Here is a 17,107-nt window from a genome sequence, read left to right as displayed (position 1 = left end):
CTTTTCCAGGGAGTCTTCTCTTCTCATGAGGTGGCCAAAGTATTGGAGCCTCAGCTTCAGGATCTGTCCTTCCAGTGAGCACTCAGGGCTGATTTCCTTCAGAATGGATACGTTTGATCTTCTTGCAGTCCATGGGACTCTCAAGAGTCTCCTCCAACACCAGAATTCAAAAGCATCAATTCTTCGGGGATCAGCCTTCTTTATGGTCCAGCTCTCGCTTCCATACATCACTACTGGGAAAATCATAGCTTTTACTATACGGCAAGGTTATGTCTCTGCTTTTTAAGATGCTGTCTAGCTTTGTCATTGCTTTTCTCCCAAGAAGCAGGTGTTTTTTAATTTCGTGACTGCTGTCACCATCTGCAGTGATCATGGAGCCCAAGAAAGTAAAATCTCTCACTGCCTCTATTTCTTCCCCTTCTATTTGCCTGGAGGTGGTGGGACCAGTGGCCATGATCTTAGTTTTTTTGATGTTGAGCTTCAGAGACCATATTTTGCGCTCTCCTCTTTCACCCTCATTAAAATGTTCTTTCATTCCTCCTCACTTTCTGCCATCAAGGTTGTGTCACCTGCATATCTGAGGTGGTTGATATTTCTTCCGGCAATCTTCATTCTGGCTTGGGATTCATCCAACCCAGCCTTTCGCATGATGAATTCTGCATATAAGTTAAATAAGCAGGGAGACAATATACAGCCTTGCCGTACTCCTTTCCCAATTTTGAACCAGTCAGTTGTTCCATATCCAGTTCTAACTGTAGCTTCTTGTCCCACACAGAGATTTCTTAGGAGACAGATGAGGTGATCAGGCACTCCCATTTCTTTAAGAACTGCAAAAGAAATAAAATGCTTGGCCATTATTTAGGAGCTGAAACATCTTTAATGCTGCTCCCCTGTTTCTTTAACATTTGCTCACCTTCATTGGGCTACCCCAAATGCCCTCAGTTATTTTTCAGGATTGTCCTGTCAGCTCCTGCCTAACAGCTCCAAAAAATGTCTCCTCTTTCTCCTTTACTGATGCTTTCAGGTGTGCTTAAAATAGCGGTAGTTGGAAATGATACCTTCAGCAGCCAAAGAAAAAAGGTATCACAGCAAGAGATTGCCTGCTATTTTCCCTGTTCCTCAGTTACCATAAGTCGGTCAGGAAGTGAGCCAGAATGTCATGTACACATTATGTCTTCAAAGCACACAGGAAGCACGCTTCACCCGAAGCACATTTGAAGCGCATGTTTTTCAGTAAGGAATTCTGGGCACTGCTGTTTGTTACGGGTTGCTTGGAAGGGTGACTCTGTGCAAGGTAAACGACAGTGCCCAGAATTCTTTACTGGGAAACATGCGCTTCAAATGCGCTTCAAATGCGTCTAGTGTGTATGGATTGTTAGGATAACTGCTGAAGTCACCAAAACACTAGAGCGGCAGCTAAAACTCACCCAGAAGTCCCCACCCAGCTCCTATTGCTCTGAATTGGTGAGCAAGACTTACGATTTGGGGGAATCAAAATGAAGACGTAACAGTAAGGAAAAGGGTGGATTTTAAATAAAATAATATAAAGTAAAAAAACCCACCCCAACTTGAATTATCTTGGTAATGGGCTGACAAATGAAGGAAGGAGGAATAGGGATTTATTTGTAGAGGGGTTATTTGAAGAATGAATAAAATGGCGAGGATGAGCAATGAAGGCAGGGTATTAGTACCCAGGGTTTTGTTTGGTTTTTATTTTTTTTAAAAGCAATAAGAAGTGAAATATGTGCAGTTAGCAAAATGAATGCAAATAGGATTGTATTCTGTGAATTGTGCGATGCAGCACACTGGGTTCTTTGTCAACTATACGTATGCCAAGGACAAAAAAGTTTTAAAAATATAGAAAAGATACAAAAAGAAAATGTCTGATCTTCCATCTGCTGGTTACATAAAAAAAGAAAAATATATTTAGAGCATACAGTCCATGCTAATATCCATCTTCTCCACTTTCTGTTAAACAATGTTTCTTTTAAGTCAAGATGTCTCAGAATCTTTCATTTCCTTTCCCCACAAAAAGTCCAAGATAGGTTCCATAATTGCTATTGTTATTGCTTAATGTCAACCATATTTTTTCTTTGGACTTCCTCTTTTGTATTTGCAATTGTATCCCAATCTCCTTCTCTAGGACCTTCCGTTTTCAAGAGAGGGTACCATAACTTTAGTAGCATCATTCTCTGAATTCAGTCCAAATTGTACGCAGACTGCTTTCACTTCTAGAACTGAGCAAAGGCCAGGATCAAAGTTTCCCCCAAAGCTTTCCCCCCTCTCAACTCTTGCGGTTCCTGACTTTGCCGTCTTCAGATGGTTTTAATAAGAAGATTAAAACCAGAAAACCAGAAAACAACAACTGTGAAATTGCCATAACGGCCCTTGCAGTTTTCTTCCTGGTTTGCCTTTAAACCAATGTGCAGTTGTTGTTTTTAGTAAGAGCATAATCCAATTGCTTCTGTATCATTCTTCTTTCAGACAACTATTCCGAAGAGGAATATGAAAGCTTCTCTTCAGAACAAGAAGCCAGTGATGACGCTGTTCAGGGACAGGTATTGTCTAAGCAAATAAGCCCTTTGTAATTATCTTAAAAGTCATAAATGCAAGGGAGTGGACTGATTATTTCATTCATTTATTTTATTCAAAACATTTAGCCACTTGATAGCCTATTAGAGCAACTTCAAAGAGAAACTGAAGGACTTAATAGTTTCCCACCCCACAAGATGTTGGATCCAAATGGTTTTCTTATGACTTGGGGAAACTTTTCTTGTCCCTCGTTGCTGGCAATCCTGTGAAATCCCTAGTCCACTCCTTCAGTTGGTCGTTCATGGTCCTTGATGGTTGATTCTGAGGAAGTTGATCCTCTGAACCACCCTCAAAGAAGCAACCTGGAACAGGGTCTCCAATGAAGATCTGAAGGTCTTGCTAGGTTCCTCCGGTCAATATCCAGAAGATATCGAGGTGCTTTATGTCAAAACCAGCACTTTGAATTGGGCTCGTAGCTGCCGCTGGTGTGGTAACAGAATTAGTGTTGTAGGATCTGTTTGCCTTAAATCTGTTAACAGTTGGGACAGCTTAGTGTATGTTTGCATACATTTTAATTAATTAAAAAAACGCTTGCAAGGCATTCCATCTGCCTTGATGTTGTAACACCCCATTCCCCTCATTTGACCTTTGTTGATGATCATAACAAACGTTTCTTTTTATTCAGGATTTGGATGATGATGAGTATGAGTTGGGGAAGCCAAAGAAGCAGTGGAGATCGATAGTAAGAACAGCATCCATAACCAGGGTTGGTGGAAATTAATTTTACTAACATTGATGTGGATTGGGACCAAAGTGTCTGCCCAGAATGAAAGAGTGGACTAGATATGGCATGAGGTTTGGACGAATACAAAGCCACAGTAGTTGTATTCATATTTTTGTTTTGTCGTGCTTTGTTGTGAACCGCTTTGAGTGTAATGCATACAGAACAGAATTATAACAAGTAATAAGCAGCTAAAAGTGACTCGGGTGGTTACATGCATGGCAGGGGAGTAATGTAAGCAGAGGAAACCTTTGTTTTGGTGGACTGAGGTTGCCTTTTTGTTCTGACCTTCTTCCAAGGAGCCCAAGAGGGCATACAAAAATTGCCCCCTCTCCTTTCATCTGCCATTGCCTTGAAGGGGGGCTAGGTCGGAGCGATTGACCCAAGGTCATTTGGGGTGCTTCATAGCCAAGTCTGATAATTTGAGGCACATGTCGTGTCCTGCTTTAATAATAATAATAATAGTAATAATAATAAAAAAATTATTGTTTATATCCTGCCCATCTGGCTAGGTTTCCCCAGCCACTCTGGGCTGCTTCCAACAAAATATTAAAATACAATAGTCTATAAAACATTAAAAGCTTCCCTAAACAGGGCTGTCTTCAGATGTCTTCTAAAAGTCTGGTAGTTGTTTTTCTCTTTGACATCTGGTGGGAGGGCGTTCCACAGGGTGGGCGCCACTACCGAGAAAGCCCTCTGCCTGGTTCCCTGTAACTTGGGTTCTCGCAGTGAGGGAACTGCCAGAAGGCCCTTGGCAATGGGGTAGCACAGCTACCCCTCTGGAAATTTTTATTAAACACGAGTCTGATTCAGTAATAGCTTCCTCCTTCTAAAGAGTATGGAGATAGCAAGGTGCCCTTTGCACCTTTTCTGTCTATAGGACACATTCAGGGGAGCATTCAGTGTTCCAAACAAACGTTTTTGAGCTTAGGTCAGTGGGCTTGATGAGACTTTGCTCACACTCTGACACATCTGGATACAGTGGTACCTCAGATTACATACGCTTCAGGTTACATACGCTTCAGGTTACAGACTCTGCTAACCCAGAAATAGTGCTTCAGGTTAAGAACTTTGCTTCAGAATGAGAACAGAAATTGTGTTCTGGCGGCGTGGTGGCAGCAGGAGGCCCCATTAGCTAAAGTGGTGCTTCAGGTTAAGAACAGTTTCAGGTTAAGAACAGACCTCTGGAACGAATTAAGTACTTATCCCGAGGTACCACTGTACATGCACCAGGGAGACAACAGGCTTGTGGTCTGTATTTGAAGCACAGACCTCCAGCCTGGAAAAACAAAACAAAAATATGACTGTTCTCACAGGCTAGAGTTTCTTCTGCAACCACTCTGCTTCTGGCACCTTAAGACTGGGTCTTGGACCTGGGGGAAAGAGAAATCCCCCACGATGTATTTGATTAATATCTGTTCCTACAGCCAGTTGCTTAGGGCAGGGCCAGATTTAGGTTTGATGAGGCCCTCAACTACTGAAGGTAATGGGGCCCTTTATATGTCCAGTTGTCCTTTGTCAACAACAAATTGTCACTGTTTTTTGTGTTGAATATATGCTAATTTATGGACCTAATAGGTATCTAAAGCCATTCACACATACCAAAAGGAGCCTAAGCCAACACAAAACACTGTTGCTGTATGTAGGTTTTATTTTATTTGTTTTTTATCTTATATTTTGGAAATGTACATCCAGTTTTTTTCCTTTAATTTTTTGCGGGGGCCCCAAAAGAATGGGGCCCTAAGCTATAGTTTGTTTCACTTATACGTAAATCCGGCACTGGCTTAGGGACCTGTTGTGTTGCATTTGCTGTATGGGTTCAAGTTAGGATCTCCTTCTTTTATGCCTTTGACACAAATGGTATTTTCACAAGCATATAAAAGCCATTCCCCTCTTTCACTTGGCGGGGTTTGAAGTCCTGCCTCTTGCTTCCCAACTACATTCTATCTATACCAAGAGCCACAAGTGTTTCTGTACTCTGTATATGCCTGTGGCTGCCCTTCTTGCATGGCCCTTCCCCCAGGAGGCTTGACAAGAGTATTTCTCACCCAGGTACGTCTTAAATCTTTGTCCCTGGTGGGATTTGTGTTCTTTATACAAGGCCCCTGGCAAGGGAGCTGTGTGGCTGATCCATTGTGTTGAATCCTCTTTCTCCTCCCATACACATTGCTAGCAGGCTAGCATTTATATTTTTGTGCACTCCAATTGTTTTGGAATTTATTTATTGATTATTTGGGGTAGACACTCAGACATGTAGAGGGATAACTTAGTGCCATGTCCCCATGCAAAAATACAACCTATATTCTTCAGACATCATCTATGTGGCATGGATTGCAGATTTTGTTGCAGAGTCAGTTTGTGGGAAACTGTGTTCTGATTAAAAAAGTCTCCGTTTTCTGTAATTACTTGTTTTTAATCTTGTGTTAAGAGTAAAAAAAAAATAAAATATGTTAAAGATTTGTGTTAATGGAGTGGGCTTTGGATGAAATGCAAAGCTAACTGTTCCTAACAAACTAATACAACATTAGACCTCTGTTAGACATTTCTAGTGGCAAAGAGTTCTAGGGTTGAATATACGTGATTGGAGATCAGGAGTGAGAAGAGCTCATTGGCTTCTCGGCAAAAAAGTGAAAAAAAAAGTTGCTTATCAGGAATTATTTAATCCTACTCCACTAAAACTGCAAAGTGAATGGTGGAATCCAAGCACAAACTAATAGCAAAACAAGGGAGATTGTGCTAGACCTCTGTGGGCTTGTCCTCAGGCCTCCAGGGCAATGAGTGGCCAGCTATGTCATTGCACTAGAGGAATATGAGACATCTCTGCCAACACAGAGACATCAGTTTGCACGCTCTTTCCAGTATGGATCTGGAACTGGCTGTCCTAGCTGAACCGGAAATTCTGGCCCAATTCCTAGTTGGGATGGAATTTAAACAGTCCCTCAGATGGATGAGCAACAGCCGTGGCCTGCCTTTTGTAAGCTATTTGCACTTATTGACTGAGAATAAATGGTGCATGGATTGTCGTGGCGCTGTGCTTCGACACACAGAGATTGTGTGCTTTAGTGTTGTATTGATTGCAGTCATTTACCTTTACAGCAGCAAAACTTCAAGCAAAAAGTAGTGGCCCTGTTGAGACGATTTAAAGTATCTGACGAGGTAAGCTGTCTGTGGTTGCTGTCTCCAGCAACTTCCTTAAATTCTGCATGGGTTTTGCATTATCCATCAGGCTAAGGGCACTTTCGTCAGAAACGCAGAACCTCTTTCCACAGCAGGGGTTGGAAACTTTTATCATCTTAAGGGCTGAATTTCTTCTTGGGCGACCTCCTGGGGACCGTGATGGGCAGGGATGGAGGCAAAAGCAAATGCCGCAACAGATGTGACTCTTGTTTTTGCACAATAGGCTGCATTCAGCTGGGCATTTCTGCGCACACCCCCATGCATTCATCCTTCATTCCAGCCAAGGAATGGAACTTGAGGAAGCTGTGCCGTGTGACCTTGGCAAAGTTCCAAGTGCCAGATAAAGAGGCTTTAGTCTCTGGGGCTGAGGTTCTGCACTCCCGAGGTTTTACACCAAGGCTTAAAATGGCGGCAATGTACCCCCTAGTTTACCTGTCTGATTTTAATGATCTGGGAAATATTGTCTTTTGCGTGTGAAGCTTTGTTAGCCTTCTACATGAGCGTTAATGTCATTGCCGAAACTGAATGGTCTGAGTAACCTTCTGTACTTGGGTCTCTTCTAAACTGCAATAGGATAACAGGGGAAACTTAGGAGCACAAAAACATTATTTTTGTATAATGTGAGTGATCAGTGTTTTTGAAACATTCAGCCACTTATAAATTATTTTTAATAAATAAAATATAATGGCCGGGGTGCCATTTACCAACTTACTGTTTCATGTGAAAGTACCTTAATTCTTTTAGGAACTTTAGCAGTCTCCCTGTCCTGCTTTCTTTGTAGGGGTGAACTTGACTTCCATTGAAATCAATGAAACATCATGATAGATCTGTCCCATTGATTTCAGTGGGACCTGAGTCCAGGTAACGTCGCCTGGCTCTCGCCCTCTGTTTCTGTAAAATGTCCTAAGTTATTTTGTCTGTATCTCGCACAACAAAATATGGGCCCTGATAACTTCTGAAAGTAACTTCTGCCCAGGCTTCTGCCTCTCATAAAAAAACAACCCTGTTATTTGTAACACTTGCTTAAGGCAGAACTTGTTTTCTTGCCCAACAGATATGCCCGATAACAAAGTAATTTGTGCAATTACCTGAGGGCGGGGATCATATAAAACAAAGAATAAACCTTTGGAGCAAAAATTCTTTTGAAAACAATTATGCCATTTCCTGCAAAATACGTGTCAGGGAACTGCCATCGGAAGGAAGGGAAGTGAAAGGGCTCACACAGGTTGGGAGAGACTCAGCAGCTGAAGAGGGAACCAGTAGGGGGAGAGGAGCTGAGCTGAGGGAAAGGGAGCTGGAGGGATGGCTCAGAGACACTTCCAGCGAAAACAGTGGGGAGGTTTCAGGACCTCCTGTAGGGACACCCACTCCTCGCCGGAAACTGTCACGCAGAGAGTCCAGAAGACGTGTTTCCGTTAAGGAGCTTTTATGTTGGAAGCGATTCCGAAAGCAACCACTGTCGGAATCTGCCAGCGACTGACGGAGCCATGTTTAAGGGGCTCCGTTACAGACAGAGGTTTGCAAACTTGACCAAACTCTGAGGGACTAGGATTTTACACACAAGCAGCTCATCGTCCCATCACAGCATTCCGACAGTCTCCGTGAGCAGCTTGTGCAGGAGAAGGCATCATGAGCAACCCAGCCGGAACCGGAGAAGCAGGAGCTGGAGCGGGTCCAAGCCTGGAAGAAAGGTACCGGGTGTTGGAGGTCCAGCTAGCGCTGCAGACGGCGAGGCTTGAGGAGAGGAGGGCTCAGGATGCAGACAAAAAGGGGAAAGACACCCAGCTCGTCAGAAAGGTACCAGGATTGGTGCAGAAGTTTGGGGGGGAGCCCAAAGACTATCATGGCTTTCGGACAGAGATGCAATATGCCCTCAATCTGCAGTTTGATGAATTCCCTGACGAGGAATCACGAGTGGCTTTCGTGATTGGGCATCTTGAAAAGGGGGCGAGAGACTGGGTTAGACCCCTGATGGCAGCGAATAGTGACGTCCTAAAGGACACGATGAAGTTCTTTCGCGCCATGGATCTGATGTTTTCCAGCGATATTGAACAGGGAGTGGTCCGCAGACAGTTAATGGCTTGCAAACAGGGGAGCCGATCTGTCCATGAGTACTGGACTGAGTTCACCATGTTGATCCATAAATTGGGGTGGGATCTATCGGCGGAACCCATTCAAATGCTCTTTGAAGAAGGGCTTTCTTCGGCTGTGAAAGACGAACTTTCCCGGGCGCCCAGGGCGGAGTCTATGGACCAGCTGACCAAATCAGCGCTGACCATAGGAGCGCGCCAGGAGGCGAGAGCATTGGAGAGGCGGGAAGGGAAGGGGGAACGTTGGAAGGAGTTCCGCATTCCAGACATTCCAGAGCCAACTTTCCCGCCGGCAGAGCCGATGGAAATCGGAACAGCGCGCGCGCGCGCAGTTTCAAAGCCCAGTGAGGGGGGAAAGAAGGAGGGAAAAGGCGCCCGGAAATGCTATCTCTGCCAACAGCCAGGTCACTTTGCCAGAGTCTGCCCCCAGAGGAAGGAATGGCAAGGGATGGTAGGAGCTGTGGAGGGAAGAGAGGAAGAAATACCGAAGCAAGTAAAAGCCAACGCCTGGCTGCCACCGTCGGGGCACAGCAGCCAGGCCAAAGAGCAGTGAAAGTGCCCACGCCAGAACCTCCTAAACCCGCCCTAGTGATAGAAGTGGCGCTAGAGCTGCCAAACGGACACCCTCTAAAGATAAAGGCGCTGTTGGACTCAGGCAGCTCCTGCAATTTCATGAGCAAAGAGTTTGCAGCTGAACACCAGATACAGACGATCCCTTTAAGCAACCCCCTGCAGGTGACCACGATCGATGGCAGGGAGCTGTTGGGAGGAGAAGTCAGCTTGCAGACCGTCCCAATGATAATGAAGGTGGCAAGGCACACCGAACTGATAGCGTTTAATGTGGCCACCTTGGGAGGAGCTCCCATTATATTGGGGATGAGCTGGCTAGCGTTACATGATCCGCTGGTGGGCTGGCATCAGAGAGTGGTTTCTTTTGGTTCAGCACATTGCTTAGAACACTGCAAAGAGGGAAAGGGTTTGGCAGGGGCCCAAGCCACCCTAGCAGGGACTGAAGTAACGGAGAACGTGAAGGTACCACGACAATACGCAGATCTCCGCGACGTCTTCAGCGAAAGGGAAGCTGACCAACTACCCCCGCATAGACCCTTTGACTGTCAAATCAATTTACTCCCTGGGGCACAGCTCCCTGTAGGCAAGCTGTACGCCATGTCAGACAGAGAGATGCAGGAGCTAAGAGAGTTCATTGACAAGAACCTGAAGAGAGGGTTCATCAGAGAGTCCAGGGCGGTGGGGGGCAGCCCAGTGTTTTTTGTGGATAAAAAAAAACACGAACAAGCCGAGGCTTGTGTGTGACTTCAGGGCCTTAAATGCAGTGTCAGAACCAGTGGCTTTCCCTATGCCCAGGATTGACGACATTTTGACAAGGGTCAGGAAGGGAAAGATTTTTACTAAACTGGACCTAAGGGGGGCGTACAACCTGATACGAATAAGGAAGGGGGATGAATGGAAAACCACCATGTTCACCCCTTTGGGGGCATTTGAATATTTAGTTATGCCCTTCGGCCTACAAGGAGGCTCCGCGTGCTTTCAATCGTTTATGAACCACGTCCTGGGGCCTTTGCTTTACAAGAATTGTGTGGCCTTCTTAGACGACGTGTTGGTGTATTCTGAGAATGAGGAGCAGCATGTGAGAGACGTCAGAGAAGTGTTGAGCAGGCTGCAAGCCAACCAGCTGTGGGTGAAACTGGAGAAGTGTCAGTTTCATACCAAGGAGGTGGAATTCCTGGGGTATCGCCTGTCAGACAAGGGATTGGCCATGGATCCCGGCAAGGTCCAGGCGGTGCTGGAATGGAAAACACCCAAAACAAGGAAGGATGTGCAGAGGTTCCTAGGATTTGGGAACTTCTATCGTAAGTTCATCCGAAACTTTGCCCACCTGACGGCGCCCATTACGGACTGTCTCAGCAGTAAGAAGAAGTTCGTTTGGACTGAGGAGGCGGAGCGAGCATTTGAGGAACTAAAAAGGGCCTTCGCCTCGGAACAACAACTCCTGCATGTGGATTTACAAAAACCGATGAGAGTGGAAACTGACGCATCAGACAGAGCGATTGGGGCGGTGCTTCTGCAGCCAGGGAAGGAGGAGTCAGAGTGGAGACCGTGTGCCTTTTTTTCGCGAAAGCTGAACAAATCCGAGAGGAACTACACGGTGTATGACCGAGAACTACTAGCCATTCATGAGGCGTTCCGGAGATGGAGGCACCTGCTAATTGGCGCACAACATAAGGTGCAAGTGTGCACTGACCACAAGAACCTAGAGTATTGGAGGACGGCACGAGTGCTCAACCAACGGCAAGTGAGATGGGCCCAGGAGTTCTCCAAATTTAACTTTGAGATTTGTTACGTGCCAGGCCCAGAGAACATTAGGGCGGACGCTCTCTCACGCAAACCTGAATATTTGGAGGGGGAGGGAGCACCCGAAGAGAGACATGTCATTCCAGAGGACCGCTGGGTGTGTGGGGCGGCATTGGTGGGACAAAGAGAACTGGTAGAGGAAACAGAGAATGATGAATACGCCCAGAATAAGCTCAGAGGTCTTAGGGGTGAGGGAGAGGAACCAGGGGGTTTCGAGGAAAGAAATGGAGCTTTGTATTACAAAGGGGCACTGTATATCCCTGAAGGAGACTTAAGGGGGAGGGTACTCAAGCAGTTGCACGACAGCCCCACGGCGGGGCATTTTGGACAACACAAAACCATGTGGTTGGTCACCAGGGAATTTTGGTGGCCTAAGGTGAGGGAAGATGTACGGGAGTATGTAAGAGGGTGTGAGCAATGCCAGCGAGCCAAAGGGGAGAGGCGGGCACCGGCGGGGCTATTAGAACCCTTACCAACCCCAGAACGACCTTGGGAGGCAGTGTCGATAGATTTTATGACTGATCTGCCGAAGTCCAAGGGGAAAACAGCCATCATGGTGGTGGTAGACCTACTAACAAAGATGTGCCACTTTGTAGCCTGCTCGCATGCAGTCACGGCGGAAGAGACAGCGAAGTTATTTGTAGAACACATTTTTAGGTTGCACGGGGTGCCATTGAGGGTGGTCTCAGACCGAGGAAAACAATTTACTTCCAGGTTCTGGAGGAAGCTCATGAGCTTACTGCAGGTGGAGGTCAACTTTTCGACTGCCCGGCACCCTGAAACCAACGGGCAGGCGGAAAGAGCAAACGGGGTCCTCCAGCAATACCTGAGGTGTTATGTCAATGACAGAGAGAATGACTGGGTAGAAAAGTTGGCGCTGGCGGAATTTGCCTACAACAATGCCGAGAATGTGTCCACAGGGATGAGCCCCTTCTTGGCTAATTATGGGTGTCATCCCAGGGCTTTCCCAGGGGGAGAAGGGGAGAGATGGGGTGTCCCGGCAGCCGAGCATTTTGTAGAAGAAATGGAAGCAATCCATCGTCAGCTCCAACTCAACTTAGAAAGGGCGAAGGAAGAATACAAGGGAGCTTTTATGTTGGAAGCGATTCCGAAAGCAACCACTGTCGGAATCTGCCAGCGACTGACGGAGCCATGTTTAAGGGGCTCCGTTACAGACAGAGGTTTGCAAACTTGACCAAACTCTGAGGGACTAGGATTTTACACACAAGCAGCTCATCGTCCCATCACAATACGTTTGGGCATTGTACAGATATTAAAAAGGACAACAATCAATATATTATCATTGTAAACTTGGAAAATGAATTATAAAACCCGTTCCTGCATATAGTTACACAATTTGTGCTTGGAAAACATTATCTCCCTGGTACTTCGCAAGCTGTATCAAGATTGCACAAGCAAATGATCACATCTTGGTGGCAACGCCAGTTTTGTTTCATTTAGCTTCTTAGACTCACAAAAAAATGTCTCTATACCCACTTACCACTCAAACAGAATTTATTTTCACAGTGCAAAGGCTGTAGCCATCACCCCAAATGTGAACTTTGAAATAGGCTGTCTGGAATTGCCAATACATCAGAGGGTATCCAGTTTTATTAGGAAAGGTGCCATTTGTAATCATCTGAAAGGTTTTTCCACGGACACCACCAAATGGACACCAAGTGGGGATCTCATTATGTTCCCACTTCAGTTAAGGCACAAAAAAATGTCACCACTTCTGGAGGCTTCTGTGTTGCCTCTTAAGTGACATTTTGCCTCCTGCTGAAAGGTAAAACAATCATGCAACGTGACACAAAGAACAAACAAAAGGCAAGACACAGATACCAAAACTCACAGTAAAACATAGCCAGCATGGTGTCCTAGTGTCTCCTCTCGCAGGAATACAGATGGAATCTTCTCCAGTGGACACTGGGAGACCCTCAAGGCCCCTCTGCTCAGTCCTGGGCAAGAGCTGGCTCACTGACATGAAGGAATGATTTGCTGGGCAACATGCCTTCACTGTTGTACTTGTGAAAACTCCCCATATGAGGGGTCTAAATCTCACAGGGAGCCTATACCACTTTTAAATCGTTATACACAATGCTTTGTTCCTAGAAAAAGGTGCCGATATTCTGGGCAGTTGCCCTGGCTGAAAAATTTCCTCCAGGCCAGGAAAAACAATTACATGTAAGACAATTACATGTTTTATTGGAACTTCATTAAGATCTTGGCATACAGTTATTCCATGATGCATGAATATTAAATGACTTGCTGCAATGCCATACCTTTTTCTGTGCTCTCAGTACCTTACTGCCTGGCTTTGGGAAGAAAGCATTGGGCTCCAGGATCCTGTCAGAGCCTCGTGCCTACTTCCCCAAGCCTGGGAAGTGTTTGACCAGCTTAGGGAAGGAGGTGCGAAGCTCTGCCGGGGTCTGAGAGCCCTCCCACCAATCAGACGGTTGGCGGTTCGAATCCCCATGACAGGGTGAGCTTCATTGCTTGGTCCCTGCTCCTGCCAGCCTAGCAGTTCAAAAGCACGAAGTGCAAGTAGATCAATAGGTACCGCTCCGGCGGGAAGGTAAACAGCGTTTCTGTGTGCTGCTCTGGTTCGCCAGAAGCAGCTTAGTCATGCTGGCCACATGACCCAGAAGCTGTACGCTGGCTCCCTTGGCCAATAAAGCGAGATGAGCACTGCAACCCCAGAGTCGTCCGTGACTGGACCCAACGGTCAGGGGTCCCTTTACCTTTACTATGCATGCTTTTAAATAAATAAATATGAGTGGAGAAGGCTCACGGCTGCAGAAGATCAGCACCAACATGAGAAAAGCAGTTGAGCTGAGCAACGAGAATGCAACAGAGAGGCAGAACTTGGTCTCTTCATACAGTTCTAATTTTGTGTATATGGACTTGTGCAGAGGGCCTAGATATAAATACTTGAGTGCAGTTAATGACCGAGATGCTCTTTGCATTTCAAGGGAAGCCTCCATTTATGCTGCTGATAACACACTTTTATGCTGCTTATGCTTTTCTGTCTAGGTTTTGGATTCTGAGCAGGATCCAGCTGACCATGTCCCAGAAGTAGAAGAAGACCTAGACCTTCTCTATGATACACTTGATATAGAAAACCCTAGTGACAGCGGCCCTGACATGGAAGATGATGACAGTGTCCTCAGTACGCCTAAGCCAAAGCTAAAGTAAGAAGAGATTTTGATGGCAGCTTTGCAGATTCTCGAACCGACGGTCTGTTAGGATGAGAGATGCTGGGGCAGCTCTGGGGAAATAATAATAATAATAATAATAATAATAATAATAATAATAATTTATTATTTATACCCCACCCATCTGGCTGAGTTTCCCTAGCCACTCTGGGCGGCTCCCAGTCAAGTATTAAAAACAATACAGCGTTAAATATTAAAAACGTCCCTTCAGATGTCTTTTAAAGCTAGGATAGCTGCTTATTTCCTTCACATCTGCTGGGAGGGCGTTCCACAAGGCGGGCGCCACTACCGAGAAGGCCCTCTGCCTGGTTCCCTGTAACCTTACTTCTCGCAATGAGGGAACTGCCAGAAGGCCCTTGGTGCTGGATCTCAGTGTCTGGGCTGAACGATGGGGGTGGAGACGCTCCTTCAGGTATACAGGACCGAGGCCGTTTAGGGCTTTAAAGGTCAGCACCAACACTTTGAATTGTGCTCGGAAATGTACTGGGAGCCAATGCAGATCTCTCAGGACTGGTGTTATGTGGTCCCGGCGGCCACTCCCAGTCACCAGTCTAGCTGCCGCATTCTGGATTAATTGCAGTTTCCGGGTCACCTTCAAAGGTAGCCCCACGTAGAGCGCATTGCAGTAGTCCAAGCGAAAGGGGGGTGGACTGTGTTTCGGTACACGCCTGCTTGGTCAAACGGCTACTTGGGCAGCAGTTTTGCACATGAGGGAGGGAGAGATCTTGGGAAGGATTGACAGCAGCCTCTCACATTTTGGCACACGGTTTCTAGAGGTTTCTATAGCATTGGCCATGTTTTGGCGCTCCTAGCAAAAAACAACAACATTACGATGTCCTTTGTTTTCTTACTATAGACCTTACTTTGAAGGAATGTCACATTCAAGCTCTCAAGCAGAAATTGGAAGCCTCCACAGCGTCAGAAACCAGAGAGAGCCACCCAGTCCTGTAAGTGCATAAAATAAGTGCATAAAAATAATTGAATGCAACTGATAATCACAAATGCATTGCCATTTCTTAGTAAAGGGGTTGTGAGTCAAGTATGGTAGTTTTATACAGTGGATGCTCAGGTTGCGAATGTGATCAATGCGGTAGGCACGTTTGCAACCTGCAGCGTTTGCAACCTGCAATGCCACATCTGCGCACGCGCAGGTTGCAATTCGGCGCTTCTGCGCAAAGTGCAATTTGGTGCTTCTGCACATGCGTGAGTGCCGAAACCCGGAAGTAACCCATTCAGGTACCTCCAGGTTTGGCACAGTGCGCAACCCCAAAACGCGCAACCTGAAGTGTCTGTAACCCGGGGTATGACTGTAAATCTATGGATTTGCCTTAACCAGAGGTATTTGCTGTTTGAAGGGGGTTTCACACAAGGGGAATTGTAAATGGTAGTTCTATCTGGAGAAGATAATTCTCTGCTGCTTCTCACTCATGTTTGACAGACCATGCTATAGAACTGCATTGTTCAACAGAAAATGCAGCATTTTATGGGGAAAATGTGGATTATTCCATTTCAGTCATATTCTCCAGCAAGAACTTGCTCCTGGATAGTGTTTGTTTGCAATGTTGCTGTAATGCTACCTCAGGATTAGCCAGTCTCAGGACCAGTGTGGTGTGTGCTCCTTGTTTTACTGACTCTTGTACAAAACAGGTTGACGTGCCTGAAGAGGACAAGAATATTGGAAGCAGACAACCAGCAGACAGCGTCTCTGACACCGTGTCTTATGTAAGTGCAATTGCCTTTTTATGATTCAGGCAGGGATCGCTAGAGTGAAATACAGAAAGATTTTACAGCCATATAGAACTTCAGGGTCATTTGGCAAAACGGATAACAACTTCTGTTCTAATCTTTCTGTTTTTAGGGGATTCATTTTGAATTGGTGCCTTTAAAAAAAAAAAAAAAAAAAATCTCTGCCCAAGTATACTGCATTTTCTCCTTTCTTGGAATCTCTGTTTTTGGAAACCTTACATCCTTTATAGGCCACAATTTGAATATTTAAAAAAGAACAACCACTATCAGCCTACAGCCCAGGTACACATTCCATGCAGGTGTTTGGGAGAGAGTCAGCTGGGAACTGGGGTGGGGTCTCTATTTTACGTAGGAAAGGTTTGTTGGAGATAGAAGCGTTTTGATGGAGATGTTTTTGATGGACCTTTGAGAGGCGATTGCACTGTTGAGCTATGGGTAGAAGGTTGTTTTTACTGTTTTTAACTTGAGTGTTTTAAATTCAGGGTTGGTATTGTTTTACTTGAAAAATGCACCTGGGATGAGAGTTGCTGAGGAGGGGGGGGCAATTGATGTAGTTCAGGGCAGGGGGGAGGCAAGGTTTAGAAATTGGGGCAAGCCAGGTTATATGTAGGGCTGCCTCTGAAGATGGTTCAGAAACATCGGCTGGTGCAGAATTCAGCGGCAAGACAGTTTGAGAATATTGCACTAATCCTGACCCAAACTGCACTGGCTGCTGATTGGTTTCTGTGCCCAATTCAAAGTGCTGGTTTTGACCTATAAAGTCTTGAGTGGCTCAGGGCCACCTCAAGGACCTCCTCTCTCCTTATAAACCAACCCAGACTCTGATCATCATCTGAGGCCTTTCTTCATGTGCCTCCTCCATGAGAGGTCCAGAAGGTGGCAGCAAAAAGGACAGGCCTTTTCTGTGGTGGCTCCCCCTCTGCCCTCTCTGGGGAGGCTTGGCTGCCACCTTCATTGTACATCTTTAGGTGCCAGATGTAAACGTTCCTCATCTACCAGGCCTTTGGCTGATTAACATCCTACGGCCTTTTAAATGTGTTTGTCGGAGCGGCGGGTTATTATTTTGTTTTTTGACTATTTATTTTTGCTTTTCTCCTGTATTTTTATCTTGTGAATTGCCCTGGGATCTTTGGATTAAGGGCGGTACATAAATTTTACTTCTACTATGACTACTGCTACTACTACTAGTAGAT

The 17,107-nt window shown here is 45.7% G+C and overlaps 1 protein-coding gene across 10 annotated transcripts in view; it reads left to right on the top strand.

The window, feature by feature from the left end:
* The window catches only part of PACS2 (phosphofurin acidic cluster sorting protein 2), a 66,981-nt gene that overhangs the window by 6,836 nt on the left and 43,038 nt on the right, over positions 1-17,107 (top strand). For 8 of the 10 annotated variants that reach the window (XR_013988914.1, XR_013988915.1, XM_081014722.1 and 5 more), the window contains exons 6-11: positions 2,485-2,558; positions 3,218-3,298; positions 6,410-6,469; positions 13,987-14,144; positions 15,025-15,115; positions 15,816-15,890. Coding sequence is in view for 8 of the 10 variants with exons in the window: in XM_081014722.1 (XP_080870848.1) it covers positions 2,485-2,558; positions 3,218-3,298; positions 6,410-6,469; positions 13,987-14,144; positions 15,025-15,115; positions 15,816-15,890 (539 nt within the window). In the remaining 2 variants the exon portion in view is untranslated. The remainder of the gene's footprint in view (positions 1-2,484; positions 2,559-3,217; positions 3,299-6,409; positions 6,470-13,986; positions 14,145-15,024; positions 15,116-15,815; positions 15,891-17,107) is intronic. The other 2 variants (XM_081014719.1, XM_081014717.1) reach the window with 1 other exon arrangement.

Source organism: Podarcis pityusensis (genome assembly GCF_964106645.2).
Source record: "Podarcis pityusensis genome assembly, chromosome: 7".
NCBI lineage: Eukaryota > Metazoa > Chordata > Lepidosauria > Squamata > Lacertidae > Podarcis > Podarcis pityusensis.
The sequence above is the reverse complement of the archived record's forward strand: the minus strand, read 5'-3'. Positions and strand labels throughout refer to the sequence as shown.